This window comes from Crocodylus siamensis, chromosome 5 (genome assembly GCF_052110815.1).
Source record: "Crocodylus siamensis isolate JL-2025a chromosome 5, ASM5211081v1, whole genome shotgun sequence".
In the NCBI taxonomy this organism is placed as follows: domain Eukaryota; kingdom Metazoa; phylum Chordata; order Crocodylia; family Crocodylidae; genus Crocodylus; species Crocodylus siamensis.
Genome location: NC_143399.1, coordinates 76,531,344 through 76,559,043, shown reverse-complemented (window position 1 = coordinate 76,559,043; position 27,700 = coordinate 76,531,344). Strand labels below are relative to the sequence as shown.

General features: G+C 42.2%; 1 protein-coding gene across 3 annotated transcripts in view; it reads right to left on the bottom strand.

Annotated features, from left to right (window-relative positions):
- Positions 1 to 27,700, bottom strand: part of LOC149864300 (poly(rC)-binding protein 3-like) — an 895,303-nt gene that overhangs the window by 5,543 nt on the left and 862,060 nt on the right. For 2 of the 3 annotated variants that reach the window (XM_090049189.1, XM_090049188.1), the window contains 4 exons: positions 26,500 to 26,541; positions 25,945 to 26,020; positions 24,063 to 24,115; positions 4,606 to 4,775 (listed from right to left, as the gene is read on the bottom strand). In XM_090049189.1, the coding sequence (XP_089905315.1) occupies positions 4,606 to 4,775; positions 24,063 to 24,115; positions 25,945 to 26,020; positions 26,500 to 26,541 (341 nt within the window). Of the gene's footprint in view, positions 1 to 2,725; positions 3,305 to 4,605; positions 4,776 to 24,062; positions 24,116 to 25,944; positions 26,021 to 26,499; positions 26,542 to 27,700 lie in introns of those variants that run through there. The other variant, XM_090049191.1, reaches the window with a different exon arrangement.

Genomic DNA, 27,700 nt, shown 5'->3' with positions numbered 1-27,700 from the left:
GCCTGCTAAACTGTTAGCACACTGGGGAACATTTCAACCTACCTCTGCTTTCCTATTTCTTTAAGCTTTATAGGACTGAGCTAGCCACAGTGCATAATGTTAGGGAGTAAGCACACTCGGGTCTCCCTTCTGAAGGGAGGAAAATTCACCCTGGGACAGGCCTACCAAGCTCCTGGCTTGGCTTCCACTTAGCCCACAGCTCAATCTAGTTGAAAATAACTGGCAGGAATGTCTCCTGCTCACCAGGGCTGGATGGATAAAGGTAACCATGAAAAGACCTTGGTTAGGCGGCCTTGGGCTTCCTGACCCAAAGGCAGCAGATGAAACAACCCTAGAAAGTGACCGAGGACGTGGTGCTCGACTATGGTGTCTCTCCCCATCCTCCAACTGTTGCTAAAGGTAAAGTATGAAGGAGCCTGGGGCTTGTGTGAGCTTGGGGGGGTTAGGGGGTGCATGTGGTGGGAGGATTGCTGTGCAGCAGCCACTAGGTCTTTACCCTCTCACAATGGAGTGGGCTTCTGGGAGTCTTCTCCCCTTCTGTTAAGGAGTGGGAAAGCAGAACCCTTCTCAGGTATGCCAGTAAAGGTTTAGGAGCAATTTAGCAGGGTTGTGAAATGCAGATGTCATTTGTGAAACAGGAAACTTTGATTTCTGTATCCTTGATCTCCACAAAGCTCCTCCATCCCCATAGACAGGCACCTCTTTCTTTAGCCTTATTGTTGCAGCTACTTATTGTTCCTTCATAGAAAGAACTTTATACAGTAAACAGTGCCATTTAAAATATGAAACCTCAATCAACATGGATCTCAAATTTACATGTAACATGCCCCTTACCTGTCCCTGAAATTTGGAGCCAACTTCAGGGTGGGTACGGTCTCAGTTTGGTGACTGACAGTTACCCAGAATACTGCATGTTTTGCAAAGTTAATCTTCTAAAATAGTATTTTGCACTTACAGCTCAGTCTCAGTTCAAAGGATGCCTGTTAAAATGACATTATGGGGCTACAATATTTATTGCCCTTCCATGACTTGATCAAATGACTTTGTATGTAAAAACAAAGACGTGGGGGGGTGGGTATTCTAATCACTAATGCTGAAACTTCAGCTTAGGATCTGAACATTTTTTTCTGATGTAGCATCCTTGGTAACAAAGATTCTGGAGTGATGGCTTCATTTACAGCTTCCTTGCCTCGTTGTCATCAGCTTACTTGGTTGCACAGCCATAACTAAGGGCCTGCTAAAATAGGTATAGGTATGGACCCATGCTATTGAGTTTTGACTGTTCGCCTGTATTAATCAAACACTTTTTAATTCTACATTGATAACTATCTTCCATGAAATGCCCTTCAACAAGAAGAAAGTCACCCTGACTGAAATTCGTTTAGGCTTCAAGGGAGTAGGATGTTGCATGGAGTAAAGCTAACTGGTGCAGCTCATTTTTAGTAAGAATTTTCCAAACTATAATTTGACATTGAAAAGCCCAGTTAATGCTTTACTTGAAGTTACATGATTCAGTCTGAAGTTACATGATTTCTGTCCCACCTGCTGTGGGACAGAAAACTGTACAGGAAACATAGGTGCCAATTTTTATTTTTGCCGGGGGAGAGGGGAGGGCGGGAGAGGGCTAAGCTGATGGACATGTGGAAAGTTTTATGTGTTTCAGGTGACAGCCCTCTTCCCGAAGGGGGCCAGGGCCCTTGGACCTCCATGTACTCGGCACCCATAACAGGAACTAAGGTCTTGCTGATGCAAATAACTAAAATGTGACATATTTGTCATGTACAAAGGTCACTGTTGTTATATATCACTCCAACCCCAAATAAGGTTTCATAAGTTTTAAAAATCTGTCTTCATGGACTATGCAGCTTTAATTTTCTAAAATGTACTCTAGTGCACATATCCCTACATTAATATGATGCTGCAGAAAAAAGAAAGCTAATTTAGACTGCTTGGTAGATGATTTTAAAAAGGCACATGTGGCTAGAAATATTTCAGATGATTTTGAAAAGCTGTTCTTTCTGTGACATGGCGTGCCTGCTAGACACTGAATTCTAGAAGTATTACCACATCAGCTAATTGTATGGGACTAGCACTTCCACATCTCTTGGCCTCTGCAGGGCCAAAACTCAGACCCATGGCATTAGGTAACAGCATGCTATAACCTGCTGTGCTAATCTAGTCTGAAGCATGAAAGTCAAAGTCAGATGTAACTCTCTGAACTAGGAAGCAAAAAGGAAGTCCAGAAATGGCACAGAAACATAGTGACCCACAGTCTAGCAGTAAGTCTACTATTTTTGTATTACCATGGGTGATTGGGAGGCATAGCGTTTTGATGTTATACACAGCTCTTTCCAAGAGCAATTTATTTCACATCTATATTTTATGTGTAATTCATTTTTTTAATAAGAGAATGTGGAGGCTTGTAAAAAGTTTTGGACTTGCAACCCTGGACACTGAAGTTGACTCCATATATCCATAGAAGAGGTGCTGCACCATCAGTGACAAGGTCTATTTCCCTCAGGCCATGCCATGGCTCCTAAACCATAACATGGGAAGAACCCTTGTTGGATTGAGGCTATTCAGCATCCATCTCTCATTCAATTCCTGGTCTTTCTGGTGAAACTTCCACCTTGTGCTGCTGCTGAGGTGGTACCTACATCAACAGAATACCTCCCTCCTCAGTATATCTGTTGGCCAAACAACTGGTCACATAGCATAGCTTTTTTTAAATGAAAAGGCCACCTTAATTACCTATGATACTTTAGAGCTTAATTTATTATACATTGATTTAAGACTCTTCATTTACAAATGAAGTCACTTTATCTAGATACATTTCCAACATATGGTACATAATATATGAATGGTTTATTGTATATGATGGTAACAAATGCCTTCTACCTAGAAATTCAACAGGAAGAAAGTACTATTTTGTTTTTAGTTTCACAGGTATATAGTATCCATGGTGTGTGATTGCTGAGCAGTTTTCTTCTTTGCAAAAGGGTGTTAAAAGAACTTTTAAATATCCCATTCCATTAAAAGAACCATTAGCCGGTAATAAACAGAACTGTGAAAGAGTTCACGGGCTTTTTTCTAACTGAGTCAAAGAGCAGTTTGTTCACTAGAGGTTCTGTCTCTGGTGAGCAGCTCACTGCAACTCCATTAATAAGTGCATTATTATATTTGCATGCTTTAGCTGTCTTGAAGATCTTAAATTGTTATCTTCTGTGATCCAGATGCATGCCATATGGTGTTTGTGCAACTAAAAGTGAAGGGGTCTATTCTCGTCTCGATGTGTGGGGAATCCCTGAACACCAAGAGAAGAACATATCCTTAAGGGTTAAAGGAGGGAACACATTTTTATTTGATCACAGGGCTTAAGGAAGTGATTTATATGCTACAAAGAATTTAAATAATCAGAGTTGCATGTCTTAGGATTCTGGAAATGGGCTAGGCTAATGTTGAAGCTTCATGCTACCATATATCTGGACATCTATCCCTAGCAAGCTACTTTCAAATCATACAAAGTTACCAAAAAGATACAGTTTGTTTGCTATGATGTAAGACTACACATATATTTTAAAGAGATCCTTTTCCTGTGTTCATAGGGTCTACATGGTTTTCCAGTGATTGTCAGATAAAATTGGTGGTCCTGGTGGAGAGATTTATCTTGATAGATGCTTCTGGATTTGATAGGACTATAACCCAACACACAATCACCCTTATGCTGGTTTACCTATTTTAAATTACTCTAGCCGCAAGCATGTTCAAGAGAGTAATTTGATTTGGTGGATGTCACTGTATTTTAAAGAGACAGCATAATATATATATCCTATTTTTTCTATATATTGCCTTGGTACAGCATTTACAAGCAGACTTAAGACAGCATTATATTCATGGCATTTTCTTCTAGCGATAATATCAACTGGATTGCTATTTGCATATCAATATTAATATTTTCCTAAATAATCAGATCAAAATTGATAAAGAGTGAAACAGTCCCAAGAAAACTAACCAACCAACCAACCAACTAATGTTTTCATTAACTATGGCACTGAAAGTGTAGAAACAAATTCTTACCCTGTCTCATTAGGGTGCACATTTTACAAATTTATGGAGCTGTCTCTGAAAAAATAAGTCCCATGTCTCTTTAGCAACCAAATTTCTATTTAATGTCAACTCTGAGAAGCAATTTCCAGCTAGCAAATTAAATCTGTTTTGCAATCTGTTTCACTCTAGTTGCCATTTAGGACAGCAGACTGGTTCTGCATTACTATCAGTTTGTTCTGTGAAAAGCATTCTCTCTCGAAGAATTTATGACAGGATCATTTACTGTTGTGATCTCAGAGGCTAGCTGGATGCAGAACGGGAATGTTCAGGACTTGAGCTCTGGTAATTGAGTGCAAACAAAATTGCACCAGATTAAGCTACTTTCCATATAGACCACTAATAAACACAGGCTCCAATCATACAGGATTTACAAATAGGTAATCAATCGTACTATGCAGAATGGACACTGCAAAGCAATTTTCTGGATTTACCCTGGACACACAGAACTGGATAACAGACAGAGCAACCTTGCAGAAGCGTATCACAAAGCAAACTTACCTTGCATTAATGAGGTACTGTGCTAAGCTGATGTTTGCAGGGGATCCTGTGATTGTAACTTGTCGCTCTGCAGAGCCTTCTGTGGCATTAGCAATCTTGATCTGCGCTCCTGACATCTGCCTGATTTCATTTATCTTACTGCCTTGTCTGCCAATAATGCAGCCTATTAACTGGAGTGGGACAAAGACTGAGATTAGTGCCACAGACACAAGCAAAAACCATTTAACTGCAACTTGTAGTATTGATCAGAGTGGTTACTACAGTCTGTAGATATCAAACAAAAGATTTTTGCTGTGCTGTTGGGAAATAATAGCAGGGAGGGTCTGCAGACTCAATATTCAATCTTCTATTTCAAGTTTTGTCATTCTGTAGTAGGTGATTATATATTAACCCTGGTACCACAGATAATTTAGCCATCCACCATGGCAAAGCATGACAGCATGTTGTAGCTCTTAACGAATACAAAGTACAGCCCTGTGAAAAAAGCAAGACATGCAGCATAGCTGAGACATCAAACAAATGGAAAGCTCTCTTGATGCATCTTTGCACTGGTCTTAATGATTACTGGCCAAATTCTACCCTTATTTACCCAGCTGCTAGTCCATGACAAGTAAGTGGCAGTTGCATCCATTTAAATGAAGGCAGAATTGTGCCTGTAAAGAAACCATACATCCTTCACAACTTGATCTTGTTCATTTGCAGAAACCAATAGCTTAATTTTATTTGGAAAATATACGTGTCCATGTTTCAGTAGAACTTATTTACACTTTTGTAAACTTGCAGCTACTCTGAATATCATTTTAAAGTCTGCCTGAATGCTCTTGCTAAGCCACAGTATTTTGAAAATTGTATGCAAAACATTTCAAAAGCATTTAATTTTCATAGCTAGGCAATGCTGATGCATTTTGGTGATGACGAATGTGATAGTCGCCAATGGTTCCCCTTGCAGTAAGCAGGCAGGAGAATCCTGGGAGTAAAACAGTGAGTACCCAGCAAAAGGTCAAAGGTTGGGAAATGCATCCTGGTTCTTTCTGTTACTGAAGAGGGATCATGTTCTTTGCTTCATGTTGTTTAATGCAAGATTGATGGCTAACAGACTCAGCATCATTCAATGGTTGGTGGAAAATGGTGATCTTGACTTCACAAAAACGGATGATGCCTTAAGGCCACTTTCAGCACAGACTGGTCCAGCTGGGTGGAAGGAGAAGAGGAAGGTCTGTTTTATTTTTTGGCATATGATGCAAAAATCGATGTTATCATTATTTATTCATATTACTGTAGTGCCTGTTAGCTTTCTTCATAGAACTGAGCACACTCTTGAATCAAAGTTGAAGGCTGGGAGTTTGGTATTACACCTTTGTTATAGATTCCTCATTGTCTTCTTTGTATCCAGGGTGTCCTTAAGGTGATAAGTTTCCCTTATAGTAATAAAAACAATTCAGCTTAATGTAGCTGTAAGAAAACTACCATTTCATTGCCTGACCACTGTAGTGATGTTTTAGTGCAACTTTAACATGGTCTTTTACTAATCACTGTTGTGGTGGCCATGGTAGCATCCCGGCTTGAAAGGGCTTTGAGCCACTGGTGGGACTTTCCCACTACTCACGAGGCCACGGAGGAGAGGCTGCCCTGCCCCTGCTTGGGGCAAGGCGAAGAGCCTGGACCTGGGTGAGGACCCTACTGCCCCGCACCCTGATTGGTCCTTTTTGCAATCTGGGGGCAGAGCCTCCCAAGGCTATAAAAAAACAGCGTGCTTGGCACACGGACACTGCTTTCAGGTATGGAGAAGAGGGAAGATGGGCTAAAGAAGAGCTGGGGATTGCTGCCCAGTGGCGCAAACGTGGCAGCTCCAGAAGAGCCTGAAGACCCCTTCTCATTGCCGGATGGGGAGCGGCGAGTGGTGTGGCTCACAGCAGTGCCGCTGAGAAGCATGACAGCTTGATGCACAGGGTGAGACCCTGGAGGCTGTATGAGGCAGCTTGGGTCTGCACCTCTGGCATGCAGCCAGAGGCACGGGGCCCAGTGCAGATGATGCTACATGGAGGGTCCAGGAGCAGACCCAGGCCCCAGAAGCTGCATGTGGCAGCTAGGGCCTGCAACCCCCCTGGTCTGAGGCCAGGTATCTGAAACCCAAGCCTTGCATAGAGGGCCCTGGCAGAGACCAAGACCTTGGAACCCAGCAAAGCAGCTTGGGGCCCCAACCCTGGGCACAGGAGTGAAGCCACCGGTGCACACCACGGTGCACAGGGCAACCAGGGCCGCTAGGCCCAGAAAGAGAAAGAGACTGCTGGAGCCTCAAGTGGTTACTCATTGCGGGAGAGATGAGGACCCTCCACCCTGCTCCCTGGAGTGGGAGTTTCCCACAGGGGAGGGGGGAAGGTCCACCTGGGTCAGTGGAGCTGACCCTTGAAGGGGAAGCCTAGCAGGCCAGGGCTCCCTGAATTTAAATGTATTCTAGTTTTTTAGGAGGCATTTTGACTGGTCTGGGGTAAACCTAAAACCTAAAGGACACAGGGGAAGTTTCTTCTCTCTTCCCCGCCATCCCTCCCCCCAGTAATGCAGCCAAGACTACAGAATGGTCTGGGCCTTGGAGTTTTTTATATAAGTTAGCTATATTCAAAGCACCTTATATTTTGTGAATGGGCATCCTATATTATATAGTTTATATTTTATGTTTATGTTATGAGTGCATGTTGAAAGTCTAAACTGAAGAGGTGTATTAAAATCGTTAAGCTGATATAATGAGGCTAAGCAGTAATTAAGTATGTATGTTTTATATGTTTATAATTCATGTTTAAGTAAATTTGGATCTGATAGACTGTAAAGCTGTAAAACAACTATTAAAATTAAATTTAATTCTTAGTGGGACAGTCACCTGTATCCTGAGGTGGGATATAAAACTCTGTAAATATTACCTATATTCTTGATAGTCTAAATGATTTGTTATATATGTATATTCTAGTGACACCCTTCTTGACACTTATTTATGGTTCACCTTTACTTACCTGTTTGTTATTTGTTCTAGGTTAGTTAATTTCCTGTGTAGAGTGTGAAGCCCTTGAGATGGAGTAATCCTCTAGCTGTTATTTATAGAATACAGTATTGTATAAGTGATTACATATTGTCTATTAGGGGTGTGTGAAATGGGCCGTATTCAATTTGGATTTGGCTCGAATTGGCAGACAGTGATTTGATTAGTTGATTTAGATCACTGTCCCAGATTTGATTCTGCCAAATCTGAAAATGAAGATTCAATGGTGAATCGGAGAATCATCGATTTGGCCATAGACACAGCTTTAAATGTTTTTTTCTACATACCTCAAGGTACTAGGCGCGGTTTGTGAACCCTGCGATGCTGGGGTAGATGGAGTGTCCCACAGGAATGCACCCTGCCCCCCCGCCGTGTGCTCAGCAGTGACCCCGGAAGTGGACTGGAAATACTTCTGGTCGACTTCTGGGTCCACTGCTGAGTGCGTGGGGGACCCCCCCCCCACCCCTGCCCAGCTTGGTGATTGGCCACAGGGGGACCCCAGGTGCCCCCCCAGACCCATGAGGCACCAGTTGCCAAGCCAGGGGGATGCAGGCCACCTCCCCCCCCCCCCACACACTTCCCAACAGACCTGGAAGTGGACTGCAATTGCTTCTGGTCCACTTCTGGGTCTGCTGTCAAGTGCTCTGGGGACTCCCCCACATTCGTTTGCCCCAGCATCTCAGCATTCACAAGCTGCCTGGTACCTTGAAGTATGTAGAAAAAACATTTAAAGCTGTGTCTATGGCCAAATCTTCAAATCCTTCCAAATCTCTCTGAATCTATTCAGAGGATTCCAATTCAATTCAGAGGGATTAAAGGGTCTCCTGATTCGGATTTGAAGATTCGGCCACTGAACTGGGCCAAATTGAATCAGCGACAGAAGTTTTGCACAGCCCTATTGTATACATGTTTATTAACATTATTTTTCTGTAAATCTTATATATAGTAATAAATCTGTATACATTTAAGATGTCAGGTGTGGATCTGACTTTCTATGGGGGATGGGAACCTGCATGTAGCCAGCAGTTCTCCCACCACAGAGCACCTGCCTTGCCAACATCTCCCTTCAATTGGAGAAGGGGGTACACAACCAGCTTCACCCGGGTTACAGTATCAGTAGGCTTGTCCCTATGTCCTCTTTCTGTATCTTTTACCTTCTCAGCTTTTCTACTTAAACTGGGTAGAAAGAGAGGGGCTATTGCCAGAATGTTGGTGGTAGAGGTCTCGCAAGATTATGATTGTATCATGTGTTGTGTGTAAGACAGAGAGTTTTCTTTGTCTTCACTATAGTATCCTCAAAAAACAAAGCATTTCCAATGAAAGAGTCTGGTCTTAGTTGTCCCAACTTGGTTATGGAGTTTTTCTTATTTCTTCCTGTGAAGAAGTCTCATGTTACTTTGTGGACAAAGCTGCCCATACTTGCATTAAAGTGTCTACTTCTCTGGAAACAAAGAAGACTTGAAGGGATGAATACTGAATCATCTTGGTTTGTTTCAGTTAGTGTTATTCACTGTAGTTCTGGAAGTGTGCTGGATTATGAAGGCAAGCGTGGAGGCATTAGGCATACAGTTAGTAAAGTCAGTTCTCTGTGGAGAGTTGCAGGCAGCCAGTTATTCTCAAATAATTAATGCATAGCTTCTGACCAAGAACCCAACTGCTGACATAGATGATCCTACTAACTCTTGACCATTGTCCAACTTTCCTTTTTTAAGAAAAGTAATTGTGAAGGTTTTGCTGAGGCAACTCTGGCAGTTCCTTGGGTCCTCATATTTCCTTGACCCTGGTCAATGACGTAGGCTTGATCATGAAAGCTGGTTATTTCTTAGTCACAAATTAAAAGAAAGAGCCTGTGTTTATTTCTTAGATCTGTGAGAGGAAAAGTGGTCCAAACATGATACTGTATGTAGAAAATAAGATTTTTATTAGCTTTTTGAAGAATTCACCAGCTCTCATCAGCAGGTTTTGATACCAATGGTCCTTTGGAAAGTACAAGCAGTAGGGCTTTCCTCGAGTGAGTGTACAGTGACTCCCATGATAACCACCCTGAGGCCACTCTTTGAAGGAAGTTATCACAAGGTCATTTTTAATCTATTTCTTGTTCCATGTGCTTACAAAGCCATGTAGCAAGCTAAGTGAGGAGACTTCAGCTAAAGCCGAATATTGACTCACCAACTAGATGCCTCTGTCATGTCTGATGCAAGTGGCACAATCAGATGAATATCCAAGTGCCAACCTATATTTGGGGCTTGGATAATGGTAATTCAATCCAGATGTGTCTGATAATGTTGATGGAAGCACTTGGCAGAACTGGCAACACTTACTGAGGGAGTAAGAGCACCATTTGTGACATGGCTGAACAGTTACAGCCTCTGTATCTTTAGCCTCTGGTGTGCTCTTGGATGCACATGCAATGGCTGGAGACAAGGAGACTTTCTTATTTGTGCTTGACATGAAAGTGTGACTCCTTTGTTACCTTACCACTGGGTTGCTAAAAAGCACACTAAAAGAAAGTCATGTGGGTCGGAACAATTGGACTCTGAAGTCAGTACATAAAATGTCTGTCTGCTTCTCACACCAGGAGCACATTACACTGAGACTCAGAAATCTAGCTGAGGTAGTTACATTACCTGAGACTACCTTACCCTTGTGATGCCAATGAACATAATATCTGAACATAGTTCTTCACTGATTCCTAATATTTCTCTATGTTGATTTCAGGGAGAGGAAAACTTCAAACTAGAGAGAGACATGGGTGAGCAGACCCTAAGCATTTCATTTATAGACTAGCGTAAGATTTTATTTAATAACATAGTATCAGCCTTGTCAAATTATGTCCAAAATGATGCTCTTCTTTTTCTTTCTAATGCTACTGACTGGCCCACTCAAGAAAAGCCATCTCATTCATTGTGTAGGTGTCTGCATAGCTGGGTTTGGCTGATTCTGTCCTACTGGCATTACAGTGTCCCTTGCAAACTGAGGCAGGGTCCCTTAGATTTTGAGTGACAGCACTATATAAAATGCTTGGACTTCTATAGCTGTGAGTTTGCTTCTGAAAACACACAGCAGATAATATTAAGGAACAAGAAGTATGGTTACCTTACAATGTCCTTTGCCAAAGGACTCTAGCCAGTGCTTTGAAGCTAACTTTCCCTGGTCTTCCAATGAACTGTGGGTCTGATGCTCCTCTACCTTATAGCAACATAAAGCAGAAGGGCCTTCCTTAAAGACCCTGTGGTTATTAGGGCTGTGCAAAGCTTTGGTCCCTGATTCGATTAGGCAGATATTTGGCTCGATTTGGTGGCTGAATCCCTGAATCTGAGTTGAATCAGAGGACCCTTTAATCTCTCCAAATTGAATTGGAACCCTCTAAATTGATTCAGAGAGGTTTGGAAAGATTCGGTGAGTCGGATATAGACACAGCTTCAAATGTTTTTTCTACATACCTTGAGGTACAAGGCAGCACGTGAATGCTACAATGCTGGGGCGCATGGAGCGTCCCACAGAAGCAAGGGGTGGCTCCCCAGTGCACTCAGCAGCAGACCCAGAAGTGGACCAGAACCATTTCCGGTCCACTTCTGGGTCTGCTGGGGAGCACATGGGCCCTCCCCCGCCATGCCCTCCTGGCTTAGCAACTGATGCTTCCTGGGTCTGGGGAGGCACCAAGGGTCCCCCGTGGCTGATCGCTGAGCTGTGGGATGCGGTGGGAGGGGGAGGACCAGTGCGCTCCCCAGCAGATCCAGAAGTGGACCAGAAGTACTTCCGGTCCACTTCCGGGTTCACTGCTGAGCACACAGGAGGACCCCCATGCTTCTGTGGGATGCTCCATCCCCTCCCCCCGAGCATTGCAGCATTCAAGGGGTATGTAGAAAAATCATTTAAAGCTGTGCCTATGGCCGAATTGCTGATTCTCCAAATCAGCATTGAATCTTTAGATTCGGATTCGGCCAGATAGAATTGGAGACAGTGATCCGAATCAACGAATTGAATCACTGTCCCCAATTCAGGCTGAATCTGAATTGAATAGGGCCCATTTCGCACACCCCTAGTGGTGTCTGTGAGAGGACACCCTTGCCTACTGGTTCTAAATTGACAGTTCACGTTAGAGGGCCCAATTCCTACTCTTATGGGACTTAATGGCACAATTCTCATGATGTAATGAGGCCAAGGTCAAATCAGGGGTATAAACTCCTACAGAAGTTGTGCTCAACCTTTTTGGGCTGCAGGCCACATTAGTAATGTGGGATTAATCCATGGGCCAGATCCAGCGCAAGAAATAGGTCCATGGGCCCAAATCAATATGAGGTGGAGGTGGCAGTGGGAGCATGTGGAAGTAATTCAGCACATGGCCCCACCTCCATGTGCCAGATCAGGCCTCAGGTCCACATGCTAGATTGGTTCCACATAAATTTCCCAGTTGGCATTCAGTGTCAGTGCTAATTACCACTGCTCCTCCACTGTCATGGGGTACCCTGCAGGCCAGATGCCACAGTTCAGGGGGTCACATCTGTCCCATGGGCTGGAAGTTGAGCCACTGTATTAGAGGGAGAGACTCCAAGTAGACTGATGTTTCTCACAGCAGATTCACTCGGTTGACGCCAGCAGAGTTTCTCCTGATTTACCTGGGTTAGGGGGAGGGTGTTTTAATTAGAGTGGCTCTCAGGAGCCGTTCTAATTAAAATGCCCATCGTGTCTCATGTATTCAGTGCCGCACATTTCAAAATGGTGGTGGCAGCGCTTTAACTAATGCTCATTCAACAAGCTTCAGTTAAAGTGCCCCCACTGCCATTTTTGAGCACAGGGATGCTGAATGCACGAGACGCTGCAGCACACTGGAGCGTTCTCATTAGTATGCTCCAACAGACTCAATTAATCATGTTGGAGCACGTGTAAAAGTGCCCCATGAGTTAATTTCAGCTCTGAGACTTTCTCTCTTGGGTTTGTATAGTGCTGAGCACAGTGATTGTGCTTAAATAGAAATCTATCCTATACAAGCAGAAAAATGCTACTGATTAATCACACTTAAAAATGTGGCTGTCTGCTGCTTGTTTGTTCCTTCATGTCTGTCTTTGCTGTACTAAGTCTGTGTTGCACTGGGAATAATTGCTTGTAGTTTATCACCCAAGGCATGCAGTGAAGCACAAGCACTACAATGATGGATATCATCTTGCCAGTCTATTTATATAAATATAAAAATCACAGATAAAGACTGGACTCTTTTAATGTAAACTGAGCACCAGGTTAGGCAACCAACAGGTAGTGATTAAGCAACCCAGTAGCATAACTAGGGGTGGGTGACTAGGGGTGGGCACGAACTTAGAGGAGGCACAAGAATGGCACCACTGTGGGACCAGCCCTTGCCACTGCCCTTGCTACTCCTGTGGCCCAGGGAAAGAACCTGCTTGTTACACCTCTGAGGCAGCCTCAGAGACTGAATTCTTCTGTTAATGCACAGAACTGGGATTGGGCCTGCCAGGTCAAGCTGCCTTATGCTTCCTCCATCATCAGTTAACCCCATACCAATGTGGAGAGAACACCTGTAAAAGGTAATTCACTTTCAGACTCTTAAAATGCTTGGCCTCTCTGCTGAAAGCGGCAACAAGGATACTACTTGTGGAACGTGCATTTCCTAGTGAAACCAAGATAGAATCTAGGTGGCTTATTTAACAACAACCACAGAAGAGCTGTTTTTCATTGAATACATAACATTGCATTTGAACCCCTGACTGCAACCAAAGCTAGGAGCATACCTTGCATTTGTCCCTGGATAAACTGTGCTTATGTTTGTCCCAGAACAAAAATATCCCAGGATTGGCATGTACACATATTGCCATTCTAATTAGGGTTTAGAGAGTGGCTCAAAGTAGTGCTGGTTTTCTGTCTTTGATTCAGTGAGGCAGTCCCAGGATACCTGTGCAGATGTATTTCGCAATATCCCTGGACAAACTGTTACCACCTCTTATCTGGGAAACTTTTTTAGGATTTATCCTGGGACAGCAGACATAGACATCTGTACAACTGCATTTTGTCCTGGGCTAAAATTGTTTGTCCTGGGAAAAATGCAACAGTTGTTTGCAGTCCAAGACTCTTCACTCTTCATTTATATTTAAATGAAATTTCACCCCATTTCAGAACTTATTCATTGTGTCTTTTGGGGGCTGTCTGTTCTGTTGTCTTGGAAGAGTGTGATATTCCCAGCATGCCACAAGTATCTCTGGCTTTCTGTGTTGCACTGATGTAAGTGCATTGTCTTCAGCACTGTTAAGTTGCATTTACACCAGTATATGTGACAGTAACATTTGGCTAGTCATGTTCTTGACAAAAAAAGACTATGTGGAAGAAATATTTTCAAAAAGATATAATCTCTTTTCTCACTGTGTTCAGCCACTTTCATTTACGTTTCTTTCCTCTATTGCATATATACACTGGCTTGTAAAATTGCTCAGGAATGCTCTCCTAGTGGCATTTATTTATGCATTTTTATGAAGAAGTATGAAGGTTGGGAAAATGAATGAAAGGAAGGATGGGTTTCCATCACAGCTCTCTCACCGACTCATTGAAAAAGATGCCAAAATACAGTTTGCCTTTCAAAAAGCAATAATAATATTTGTCCTCACTTTTCCTAAGAGTAGTGCAAAATCTGGGCCATTTTGATTCTGCAAGAGCTTCTAGGAAACTATATTAAAAAAAAGATGGTAGCCCAAATATTGAGACACTAAATCTCTCTCTGCCAATTACTGAACCAAATATTATTGATTCTAGGCAAATTCTTGTACACTTTTGCCTTGCTCTACAAATGGTTTCACTGACTGTTCGTTAGAGATTAGCAACTAAAGTTACTTTATTTTCCCACTGATTCTTAAATGGTCCTGAACAGGATCTACTTGAAGAGGAAGTAAAAGGAGCTTAAAAGAGATAGGATTGCTCCTAGTAGAACTGCCCCCCCTCCAAGAATATAAGGCTTGATGTTAAAATACACATTTTCCCCCAGAAATCAGTTTTGCTTGATCAGGCCTATGGTTAAAAACTATCTGGCTAATTCAACATTATTACCCTGAGAGTAATTTTTCTGTCATATTTATGTCTCTCAGTATTACACAGATTTACTAGGCCAAATCTCAGTTTATATTATACAAGGGTCTTTCCTAATATTTCTTATTATAGGTTATTAAACGCTGGAGTAATACATGATTTATGCCAAGCCGCACATTTGCATTTTAAGTCTTTCTGTACAACGAACAAGACAGTTCCCAGTTCAGGAAAGCACTTCATCCCATGCTTAACTTCTAATGCAGATTAAAGATTCCGGGTGAACTGGGAACAAACTAGTCTTTTCCTAGTTAGGGATAAGAACTGTACAATTGTATTCATGACATAGAAATGGTCCTATTAGAAAGTTATGTTCTTGGCTTTCCTGTTTTTCTCCTATGGCATCAATTTCCATCCTTTTCCTGTAGCAGCCCCACTTCCAGTTGATGTACAACTCAACATCTGTTCCAAGTCCAACCCCCTGACTCAGCAGGACTCACAACCCCCACTTTTGAAGCACGGTGGGCACATCTACATATTGCCCTACAGTGATGTAGCAATGTGCTACAGTGCCATACAGTGTGCTATGGCAACGTAGCAATCATGTGTCTGCACATTATCACCAGCTATGTCGCCATAGTGGTGTGCGCTCTGGGTACAGTGCACCACTACAGCGACATAGTGGCAAAATCTACTTGTGTGCCACATGCATGGGGCAGTAACTGCCCAGACTGTGCCATGCTTTAGTACAGTCACTGTATGGCAACATGTAGACAAGCCCGGTAATCCCTAGTTTGGGAATTGTTGCCGCAGAAGATAAATTTGATGCGTTTAACTGGTCTGTTCCCACAACCCCTATTCTGCATGGAATCAGTTGGATCTTTGCCTGAATAACAGCAGTAGGGTCAAACATTTTTTCCTAGCATTACAACAGCTCTCTGTCAAGAACAACTATGGGACAGGAAGACTGCACTGATCTTCCCAGTGTCTGGGGTGGACCTGGCCTAATTTTGTTAAAAGCACACTAATGGTGCTTGCATGATAAAATTTCCCATAAATGATTTGGCCATTACTCTTTTCCCGTGCTGAAAGTTAGTTAATCAGTGTGTCATTTCCAGCTTCTATGTTTTTAATCTATTGAGAATATACATCAGCATTCTGGCATTTAGTTTTCCAAGCTTTTTTCTTTTTTTTAAAAGGGAATTTCTTTCTGTTCCTTGCTGGTTTGGTTGTAGCTGTGTTGGTCTAAGGACATAGGCAGGCAAGGTTCTTTGGGGAGATGTGATATCTTCTATTAGACCAACTGAGTAGCTGGAAAAAAGTTCTTAGCAAGCTTTCGGGTGCAGTCGCCCTTCTTCAGGCATAGGGAGTCTCTGCTGGCCTGAGACTCCAAGTCATGAAAGAAGCTAAAAGTGTGGCAGGATGTCAGTGAGAATGTAAATAGGTAGACATTAGAAAGGCAAAAGGTAAATCAGAAAGGTAAAGCAGAGAGGGGAGGGGGAAGAGAGCAGGGGGAAAAAGGCTAAAGGGAGACATTACAGTGACAAGTTGAAAAAGAGGCTGTTAGTGAAAAAGAAAATAGTTGGAGATCAGGAAAACAGGAACGAGAGAAGCTCAAGGTGTGCGAGGATATGCTACTCAGTTGGTCTAATAAAAGCTATCACATCTGCTTAAAGAACCTTGCCTTCCTGTTCCTTATTCTCATTCATATGTTATATTTGTCAAAGGGTTTTGAATGGCCATCTATGCCAACTCCATTGTGCCCCATGGCATCACCTTCTCCATTTCCTCACCAAGGTATCACCACTTCATCAATATGTTCCTAAATTTGTGGAAAATGCACAAGGTTGTTCTTCTAATACATGCCTGGAAATCATGAAGGCACCTGGTTAAAACTAAATGCAAGCAAGGCAGAAGTCACATTGACTGGAAGAGGGAAAGAGTAACAATATCTGCTATACATTCTTTTGAACGCTTCTTTTCATCTCTTTCTGAAGAGGACTGTGCCACCCACTGTAGGGTAGTTACATGGACAGAATGTCTGTCTTTTTGACTTCCAGGTTTCATAGATTTCATAGATTTCATAGACATTAGGGCTGGAAGGGACCTCGGGAGATCGAGTCCAGCCCCCTGCCCAAAAGGCAGGAAGTCAGCTGGGGTCATAGGATCCCAGCAAGATAAGCATCCAATTTACTCTTGAAGGTGTTCAATGTAGGTGCTTGAACCACCTCCGCTGGCAGACTGTTCCAGACCTTGGGGGCTCGGACAGTAAAGAAATTCTTCCTTATGTCCAGCCTGAAACGGTCTTGCAGGAGTTTGTGACCGTTCAACCTCGTCATCCCTTGGGGCGCTCTGGTGAACAAACGTTCCCCCAGATCCTGGTGGTCACCCCGATAAACTTATAGGTGGCCATCAGATCACCCCTGAGCCTACGCTTTTCCAGGCTAAAGAGTCCCATGTCTCTCAGCCTGTCATCCTAAGATCTGTTTTCCTGACCTCTGATTATGCGCGTGGCTCTCCTCTGGACTCTCTCAAGCTTCTCCACATCCTTTTTGAATTGTGGAGCCTAAAATTGGACGCAGTACTCCAGCTGCGGCTTCACCAAGGCCGAGTACAGGGAGAGAATGACGTCCCGGGATTTGCTCGAGAAGCATCTATGGATGCAAGCCAGCGTTTTGGTCGCTTTATTAGCTGCAGCATCGCATTGGAGGCTCATGTTCATCTTGTGGTCAATGATGACCCCCAAGTCTCTTTCTTCTGTAGTGCTATCCAACGTAGCAGTGCCGAGCCTATAAGGATGCTGCAGGTTTTTCCTCCCAAGGTGGAGAACCTTGCATTTTTCGGTGTTAAACACCATGAGGTTCTCATCTGCCCATTTGCTGAGCTTGTCCAGGTCAGCCTGGATCACCCGCCTATCTTCTGGCGTGGATGCTTTGCCCCAAAGTTTGGTGTCATTGGCGAACTTGGCCAGTCCACTCCTGACTTCAGTGTCCACATCGTTAATGAAGATGTTGAACAGTATGGGTCCCAGGACAGAGCCTTGAGGGACTCCACTGGTCACAGGGCACCACGATGAGTGACTACCATCAATCACAACCCTCTGGGTCTGACCACGGAGCCAGTTTCCCAGCCAGCGGATCGTGGTGGAGCCAAGGCCACAACTGGCCAGTTTGGCCAAGAGGTGATCGTGGGATACCAGATCAAAAGCTTTTTTGAAGTCAAGATATATGACATCAATCTCTTCTCCCTTGTCCAGATGATAGATCACCTGGTTATAGAAGGAAATGAGATTGGTCAAACAAGACCTACCCGCAACAAACCCATGCTGGCTATCCCTTAGGATGTTAACCTGGGCCAGTCCATCAAGGATGGCCTCCTTAATAAACTTTTCTAAGATCTTCCCCAAGACAGAAGTCTGGCTAATGGGCCTGTAGTTAGCCGGATCCACTCTCCTCCCTTTCTTGAAGATTGGCACCACATTGGCCTTCTTCCAGTCTTCGGGCACTACACCAGAGCGCCAGGAGTTTTCAAAGATCCGTGCCAGGGGCTGGGCTATGACGCTCGCCAGCTCCTTGAGTACCCTGGGGTGCAGGTTGTCAGGGCCGGCTGACTTGAAGGTATCCAGCTTCTCAAGATGTTCCTTCACGAGGTCAGCATTTATGGAGGGGAGGGAATCCACATCACCTGGATCTCCCTGTCCCATACAACTCACTGGACTGTCAGAACGAGTGCCTTGCCCTTAAAAATGTTTCAGATCATCCAAAACATATCATCCTGCCCCTAGTGTGGCATAGGTAGCTGACAGTCCATGTTCCACTTTCCACACAGCAAGTTCATTTTAAGCTAGCAGTGATCATCCCTTTCCTGCCTCCACAAGAGTGCAACTGTGTTACCTAAGAAAGAGCCTCTGGAGCAACACTTCTCTCAAATGTCACATCCTGCCACATCTCCAAGATTACATTTGTGAGAGGGGAGAGGGAGCATGGCTTTCTTGACAAGTTGGCCAAGATAACAGGGATCCCTTGTAGAAGAGGTGAGACTAATCAGATGCTTCATCACTTTCTGCGTGAGCTTTGAAGCTAATGTAAATAGAGGAGAGAAGCTGAAATGCACACATTTAAATAATCTGTGTGAAAAATGGAGGTGCCCCAACACCATAATGATAGGCTCCTGCAAAAAAACAAGGTAGGTACACCTTCCAAGCTCACTTTCTGAACAAGTAGCTTGAATTTATGCATGTAGAAAACATCTTTCAGTAAAACTTTATTCTCTAGCATATCTTTAATGATGTAACAATGATTAGTTTAGAGTTGTCAGTGTGAGTTATGTAAGAAGCTCTGAGGCCTGAGTGATTGTAACGATGAATAATACTAGAAATTATTTTATTACTGCATTAACACAATTACTGAGGAATGAATAAATGAGATGTGCTTTACTACAGACAGCTGTAACTTGTTAAAGGTCATTCACCTATGCTTTCCTTGGCCAAAGCTTTTATTTTATTTGCAGTTGGCCTTTGCTCAGGCTGAGCTTGAAGTCAATGTGAATTTGCCTGGTCAACGAACAACTGGGAAACCAACTCAGAGTCTGGCTCTCGGGTTTCTTTGTTAAATCATATCCTGTATTTTCTTTCAAAGCTATGTTTGTCCAGATTTTCTTAGTTTCTCCTCAGCACAGTTAAGTACACTTGCCATCTCAATTCTCTTCTCATTTACACCTAATTTTATATTTGCTCTGTGTGTGGGTGGGAACCACTAGACATGATGTGAAGTATTAGAGCAAGAGACCCATCACTTTGAAAAGACAACTGATTTGCACTAGTATATGGGGAGAATGAGTGGCTTTATTGTCCTGTGTTTTGCTCCTCTGAGAGCTGTTTACATAGGCTTGCTTTGCAATGCTAAACCAGGGCAGCAGAGATGCCACCCTGAAAGTGAACTCTAAGAAGACTAATTGAATGCATCCCCCTACAAACCCATTTCATGATGTTCCAGAACTTCAGATGTGTGGGTTCTTGTATTTCATGCAGCCCCCAAAAATTGATTTATGTTGACTGCTTGTCAAAGTGACAAATATCCACCTTAATTTCCTGTTGGGAGCAATAATCAGGACCACCAAGCAGAAGCAATCACAGAAACTACTGAAGCTGACACATTTTTAGCAACGACTCAGCTCTTTTTCTTCCTGTTATGAGCTCAGCCTCTTGAGGGTTTTGCCAGTCACAAAATGCATAATGAACTCTGAAAAGGTGGCTTTTTGCTGGCAATTTAGATAATACTAACAAAAAGCAATCCTGATGGATAAATTAAATAGGACAGGCTTAATTACAGAGGGCCAGATCATACCTTCTACCCATAAGAAGGGAAATGAATGTGGGTGTATTTTTCTCAAGCCACATGGAAAGGATCACATTAAGATCCCACTTTTGTCCCTTTTGAGAGCATCAAAGGGCTAGGGGTAGGTACAAGAGAGATGCCTTCCCCACAGAATTTTCAAGCAGAAGAGAAAAATAGAGGACATAAAGTTGTCCGGTTTCTTATCAATACAGGACAGAGGACAGAGTAGCAGAAAACTGCAATATCCTCTATGATGGCCACCCTAGCTGAAAACCTCCCAGACTAACCCCACTCTGTTCCCTTTCCTCCCCTCCCATTCTGAAAACAGCAACAGGCCGGGAGGAAGTGCAGACCAAAGTTACAGAAGAGGCTCTGTTTTAAAATGTCTTCACCTGACCCCTCTTGAAATGAGAGGTCAGATTTTCACTGGATCATTCATTTTTAAAGCTGTCTGCAGCTGTGCACTTGTGTTTGGTCACAGTTATAAACTGCTTTCTGTGGCCAGATCGGGCGAAAATTGGCACTTCTGTCTGTGCCTATGCTTATAGGAATTTGATTTCTAGGTGCTACCTCTCTCCTGTCTACGATTACCTGAAGATACCAGGCTGTCACACACTTATTCCTACTTTGGCTGCTCAGCTGTGAAAACAAGCAAGCAGGACTCTGCAGTCCTTAGTCCAATTAAGTCTCTCTTAGATTATCAGATAAAATTGTAGGGTCTAACTGGGAAATGGAGTAGTAGGAGGAAGTTGCTTTGCTTGTCCCCATGTCAACTGCTTCCCCATACACATTTCCCTTCTGCTAGCAGGAATATGGCCTGGAAACCTGCACAAGAGGGATTTTTCACAGAGTTCTCCATGGCCCCCAGCAAATTTCTCTCCAGTCTGACTAATATCTATATGTATATCTATGTATATGTAAAAATTATATAAATAAATAAATATATGTATATGTATGTACGTATGTATGTATACACATACACACACACACACACACACACACACACATACATACATATATATTTAAATCACTACAGAATGGGTACATGTTTGTGCGCACACGTGTTTCCTGCCCTGTCCTCCTCCTGGAGTGTATTACCAGGGCCTGGCTCATGGTTGTTGAAGATCCCCCTGTAGACCCTCAGGGTGCTCACTGGTGTACCTACTTCAGGTCCCATTTCAAACTCAAATATGCAGGCTGGCCATAGTGCTTATCTTGGAACATCTCCTGCAACTTGAGTGTTTTTTCCCCCCACCAAATAATACCAAGATGCATCAATGCATGTCACAAGTGAGTATGGAATCTCAATGTGTTTTACAACTCCTTGGCCACAAATTATGTTGCAAAAAGGAACATAGGGCCAAACCTGGCTCCTGTTTTCACTAGCATTAATGCTGGCTGCACCAAGGTCAGTGGCATTACTCTAGATGTACCATGTCATGGACACTAGGGGTGTGCGAAACAGGCTGTATTTGATTTGGATTTGGCCTGAATCAGGGGACAGCGAGTCAATTTGTTGATTCAGATCACTGTCCCAATTTGATTCGGCTGAATCCGAATCTGAAGATTCGATGCTGATTCGGAGAATCAGCGAGTTGGACATAGACACGGCTTCAACATTTTTCTACATACCTCAAGGTATCTCATGAATGCTGCAATGGTAGGGCAGATGGAGCATCCCAGAGGAGTATGGAGAAGCCCCCTGGGTGCTCAGCGGTGGACCCAGAAGTGGTCCAGAAGTACTTCTGGTCCACTTCTGGGTCCACTGCCGAGTACATAGGGGACCCCCCATGCCCTCCCAGCTCAGTGAGGGGCCACAGGGGGACCCCGGGTGCCCCCCCAGACCCAGGAGGCACCAGTTGCCGAGCCAGGGGAGGGGGGAGGGTCACCTGCACACTCTGTGGTGGACCTGGAAGTGGACTGGAAATGCTTCTGGTCCACTTCCGGGTCTGCAGCCACTCCATCCACCCCACCATCTCAGTGTTCCCAAGCCACCAGGTACCTTGAGGTATGTAGAAAAAACATTTAAAGCTGTGTCTATTTTCCGAATCATCGAATCTCTCCAATTCGATTCGGAGAGTTCTGATTTGATTCGGAGAGATTAAAAGGTCTTCTGATTCAATTTGGATCCGGAGATTCGGCAGCCGAATTGGGCCGAATAGAATCAGTGACCAAAGCTCCGCACAGCCCTAATGGACACATGTCAAATACACCAGACAGGTAACCTTCGAGAAGCCTGGGCTGTAAGAACCACAAAGATTGTGCTCTTATCTCATGCTGAATATACAACAACTTAAGTGATAAACTATGTATTGACTGAAATCTCAGCAGAGCATCCTTTAATTCAGTGGGGAAGGGAAAGAGACCAACCTTTTTGGAAGATGTGCTCTGCTTTCTGCTTGCTGCCCTACCTGCCACTGTGCTGCCTATCCCCTTTCCAATATGCCATGTGCCACATACAGAAGCAGCCCATACCAACTTGTGGCACCCATGCCATAGGTTAACCACTCCTACTTTAACTAATGGAAATCTCACTGAATCTCAAGCACTTACTTATACAGGAAAATTTACTTTTCATTATGGTAACTCTGCTTGCTTGCCACTCTTCTTCTATAAATCACTGCCACTGAGCTTAATAGGTTTCATATGATGTTATAAGTATCTTTTAAGTAATATAATTGTTATTTGTGATCCCACTCATGCTTGAAAGCTTTTTTCACTGGAGGCAATATCTTCAATTTTCTCAGTTAGTCATTTATAATGAAAATTGATAAGATTTATAGTTCAAGGGAAAGAAAGTAACACTGGAGCCTTTGTCTATGGCAAATACCTGGTAGTAAAACGTAAGTGGTTGTTTTAAGTCTCAGAACTTTATAATTTAGGGGGAAAATGTGGTAGTGGCCCAAAATTAGTCAGTTGTTTCCAATTCACAAAGTAGAAGTGTTGCTCAGATTTTTTAAAACTACAGTTGCAAAGCAATTTTATTCCTGTTATACTTTCATATATTTTTAAGTAATCTTTGGGGTTACTTAAGGTCCTGAAGTGACAGCCCTGGAAAGTGTTGCCTGGCAGAATAGTACAGCACAACAAAACCACAATGCTTTTTCTTTATATGACTGTGCTTAGGTCCTCAACTGGAAGACCTTCTCATAGGACCATGAGTCCCTTTAGTACTTGGCCGTTTGGTTTGAAACTGCCAAAATGAGTGTTATGTGATATGAACGCTGCTTCCTTACCTGTCTCAGACTACACAGGTATTCTGTCTAGAGCAGTGTTTCTCACTGTTTTTTTTGTGCCAGGACTCATTTGTAAACATCGATGGCCAGTCCTGACCTAGTGCCCCTCATTTCTGACCTGCTGCCCTCTGCCCCCAGGTCCCAGCCCCCAGTGTGTGGGGCATGGAGGGCCAAAAGCAGCTCCTTCCAGGCTGGAACTCTGCCAGCTTGCAAGGGAAAACCACGGTTTCCCACTTTTTTCTCCTTTAAAGGAGAATCTGTTTTTCACGTGTGTTGATCCTGTGTTAAAGTTTGTTTGTAACCCTTTCACATATTCTTGTGAGCCACTTTTGGGTCATGACCCATGGGGTTGAGAAACACTGATCTAGAGTGCTATATATCTATCTATTGGTAACAACTTTCAGGAACAACCAACCTGGCCTTAGTGGAACTGGTGACCTACAGGAGAAATATGTTGCAGTCTCAGCAAGTACAGGAAAGAACAAGAGGACTCGGCACACTGTTGTAAGAGATTCCTTATTTATATTTGTGTGGGGGTAGGGGGGAGGGATATAACAAAATGCTCTGTAGTCTCAGTCTTGAGCCATCCCATAATGCTGTCATCTTTTTTATACCACCATTCTACTAACCCTCCCTGGTCCCCTCAGTCAAACTCATTCCAGTATGTACCCAGAGTTACCCTTTTTGTCCTTCCCTTTAATTCTCTGTAGCACAAATTATGATAGCATAGCTTATGTTGGTATGAACCGACCCAAGCTGAGATATTCTACTTGCAACACAAAGGGAGAAAGAGAGAGAAAGAAAGAGACTGACTATTGATCCACTTACATCATTTGGAATAGTAAGCTCATGGGAACTGGTTGGAGAAGTGGCATCCAATCCTATTTAGGGGACAGAGGGGAAAACATTATGCTAGATGTTTGGAAATTTGGGGAAGACACAACAAATGATATTTAAAGAAAGACAATATGAAAAAATACTGAGAAAATAAAGAAGCAAAGAAAAATATAGAACTGCTAGGGAAACAAAAACGAAAGCAAGAAATGCAAAAATTAAAAGGGTTGGACTAATTTTAAATTATTCTTATTTTAATTAACCTTTAACCCACCAAAACAACAAATGTCACATGATTTCACAATGCTATGAAAAGTTTCTACAAAATGGAGGGTTTCACCTATATTCTTTGAAGTTTGCTCTCCATATATGTTAATTCAGAAATGGATTAGATGGCTGAAATTTGACCTGTCTATCAGATTTTCTAAAATACAGAAAATAAATGTGGAATTCTAAGGTAAACAAAATTTAAAATATTTTTAAAAATGGATAAAATAAAGACAGGGAAATAAACTAGGAGAATTTGGAAATTATACATGGGGGTTAGTGGTTGAAGAAATGTTGGATAGATGGGAATTTTTAGGGGGGAAGTACAAAATAAGTTGCATACATTTGTTTTTAAATTGGGTGGACAAAAGGAAAATGCTTAGGAGGATTGCAATTAGTGCTTTAACACACAGTAAAGTTATGGAGACATACAAATCACAAACAGACTAAGGAAAAGATTAAGGAGCAGTATGTTAATGACAAGTAGAGAAGAAAGAGAATATAAAGCTAGGAAAGGTACTTTAATGCTTTTGTAAAGATTTTATCAGATACACCATGTAGAAGCAAATTGTATTTTGAGCCTCATTTTTCTCTCTTCCCTTTTGAAATTTTACTTGGAAACATGTTGGTGAATATCTATTTATTTCTGACAAAGAAATAATTTTTCTCATTTCCACCTAAATTTTACCCACAAGTTTACATTCAGCTGTTTACATATTGCGAATGCTTTTCGTATTCCACAAATACATGGGGTGTAAAATAAGTTATATGAAAATGATTAAGTCATAACATTTGATGTATGTGATAAAATGTTATTAATTACCATACAAAACATGCACCACTGTATATTTTATTGTGTCTTGCAAAAACGTTTAGACTCCAAACACCATATTTATTGAAATAAAGTAAAATGATTTACTGAAGGACTCTCTAACTTCAGCTGCCTATTATAAACAAAATAATATTTAAGCAGGCATTAAAAATTATGTCCTATGTTCTGGAGTCCTTAGATGAGCCAAATTTCCACTGCCTTTAGTGGGAGATTTTTTAAAATAGGAACAACATAATTGTTTCCAATGGTAGTAAAAATAATGGAAGTAATTCAGAAGTTTGGATATACAGGAAAGGTCTATTTGGGTTTTTAATTGTGCTTTTAATATTTATATTAATCTGTCTTTATCCTATAAATACATATTCCCTTTCTGTATTTTTAGCTGTTTTTGGACCTTTTCCAAATACACTACAAAAATAGAGGTTCCACAAAATTCACTACCGAATGCTTTGAACAATATTCACTGGTACATGCTATGTGGTGCATAATAACTTTGCAGGGGACTAAATAAAAGAAGGTTGGGCTCTTCAGCCAATGGCACAAATTAAGTGTTTTTTTATTCAAATAAATGGAACAAACAAAGCACAAGAGTTTAGTAACGACAGAAACAAAGTGTAACGGAGCCACAGGGTAGCAGGGACAGAACACAGAATTAATGTGTGAACACAAAAGGATCATTGGTCATTGAACACATTTAGTATATTAAAATGATGTAATGACCACGGGAAACAAAGCTGTTAAGAAGAAGGACATCCCCAGGGGGTCATGGGTACGTACCAGGGAAACCAGGGGTGGTCTGCCCAAGGGGAGTAAAGGGGGGATGCTGCATAGCCAACTGGTGAAGCTTGGTCAACTGCAGGGCAGGATGGGAAATTAGAACTAACCAATCAAATGGAATTATTTCAGAGTAGAGAAAACCATCTTACATGTCTTAAAACTGGATTAATTAAAATTAAAAAAAAGGTTTAATCATTCATTCTATTCTACCGCATAGAAAAAAAAAACGGTTAAAAATGACATCTCTATTGTTATTACATGTAATGGCTACTGTTAATATTAACTACATTTTTCGTAGAATAACATATTAAGAAAACAACTTAAATACATAGCATGCATAAAAGACAAAAATAACTGTAATTTGTATCTGGGCCATTGTACTTTCTAGCAATTATTACAAGATATCCGATAAAGTTAACACGCAGTTATGCATACACTGCTAAGGACAGGCATCTGCAAGTGTGTCTTCATATTAACTGTAGAAAGTAAATGCTGCCCAGAACAAATAAGAGACAGAGAGAAAAGAAGGGAGTAATTTACATGCTCTGGACTCACGTCTGGATGAGGGATGGCATACTGCCCCTGAATTGTAAATGCCTGGAAATAACAAGCAAAATTGAAGATACAGATCAGTGAAATGAGACAATATGCTCTCTTTTCTCGTCAGGCTAGAGAAAAAACTTGTGTTTTTCCATACTCAATTAAAAAAAAATCACATCTCCTTAAATGGTAAGAGAAGCTTAATCTTGTGTGTGACTTGACATTTGCAAAGTGTAGTAAGGGCTTGGTCATGTTCTTAAGGTGCAGCCCTCTGTTAGTGGTAAGGCCAGGCCATGCTGCACCAGTGAAGGCCCTGCAGGTCTTAGGTCCCAGGCAGATGCATCATTTGCGACAGAATCAAGACAGATAGTGATAGGTTGTCCCACAAGTACAGGGGCCAGCGTATACTCCCCATCACCAAATTTAGCTCTGCTGATCTGTGCAGAACAGTGGTGGAATCAGGACCAGTTGCAGGACTTGTGTAAAATTGTCTGTGTCTACACTGCCATCCAGAGGTGGGACTACATCTGCACCAGCTGTAAATTAGTTTGTTTAGGCATTGCTGTGAGCTCCAGCAGCCCAACCCTTCCCATGACATGAAGGGGAATAACAGCAAAGGGAAAAGGTGCATTATGTTGTGCTTATCTTCTGTTGTCTGCTAATTGGATTAATTAGACTGCCTCCCCTCAATTTCTCTTGCCACCTTTATTGAATTCTATAGGCTGGTATAAAAAGAAATACACAATGGTTATTATTTTCCAGTATATTCTGTGGAACTTTCCTAAAAGAGCTGGCCCATCAAAAATATTTTGATGAACTTGTCGTTAGGCAGGAAACCAGAAGGAAAATTATAATTTATAAATATTTGCACAGGCAGAATTATAAACAGGAACAGAGTTGATTAGCTTCATTTGTAAAACGCTTATTTGACGAAAGGCATCTCAGAAAGTAATGAACGCCCTGGAAATTAAAGAACAATTCATTTAATGGAGCATAGAGATTAAAACCTTTAACAGTCCAACTGATTTACAGAAATTTCTACAGCAGTATTTGCTGCCTTGAGCAGAAATGGTGGCTCTATTTTTAAATTTATTTATAAAGTAGAGCCCCAGTTTTGCAATTATTTTTATACAAACTAGTATTCTGTTGGTTCCAGTGGGGACAATTTATTATGTGCCTCGTTAGTTATGTACATTTGCAGGACTGGGTGTTAGAT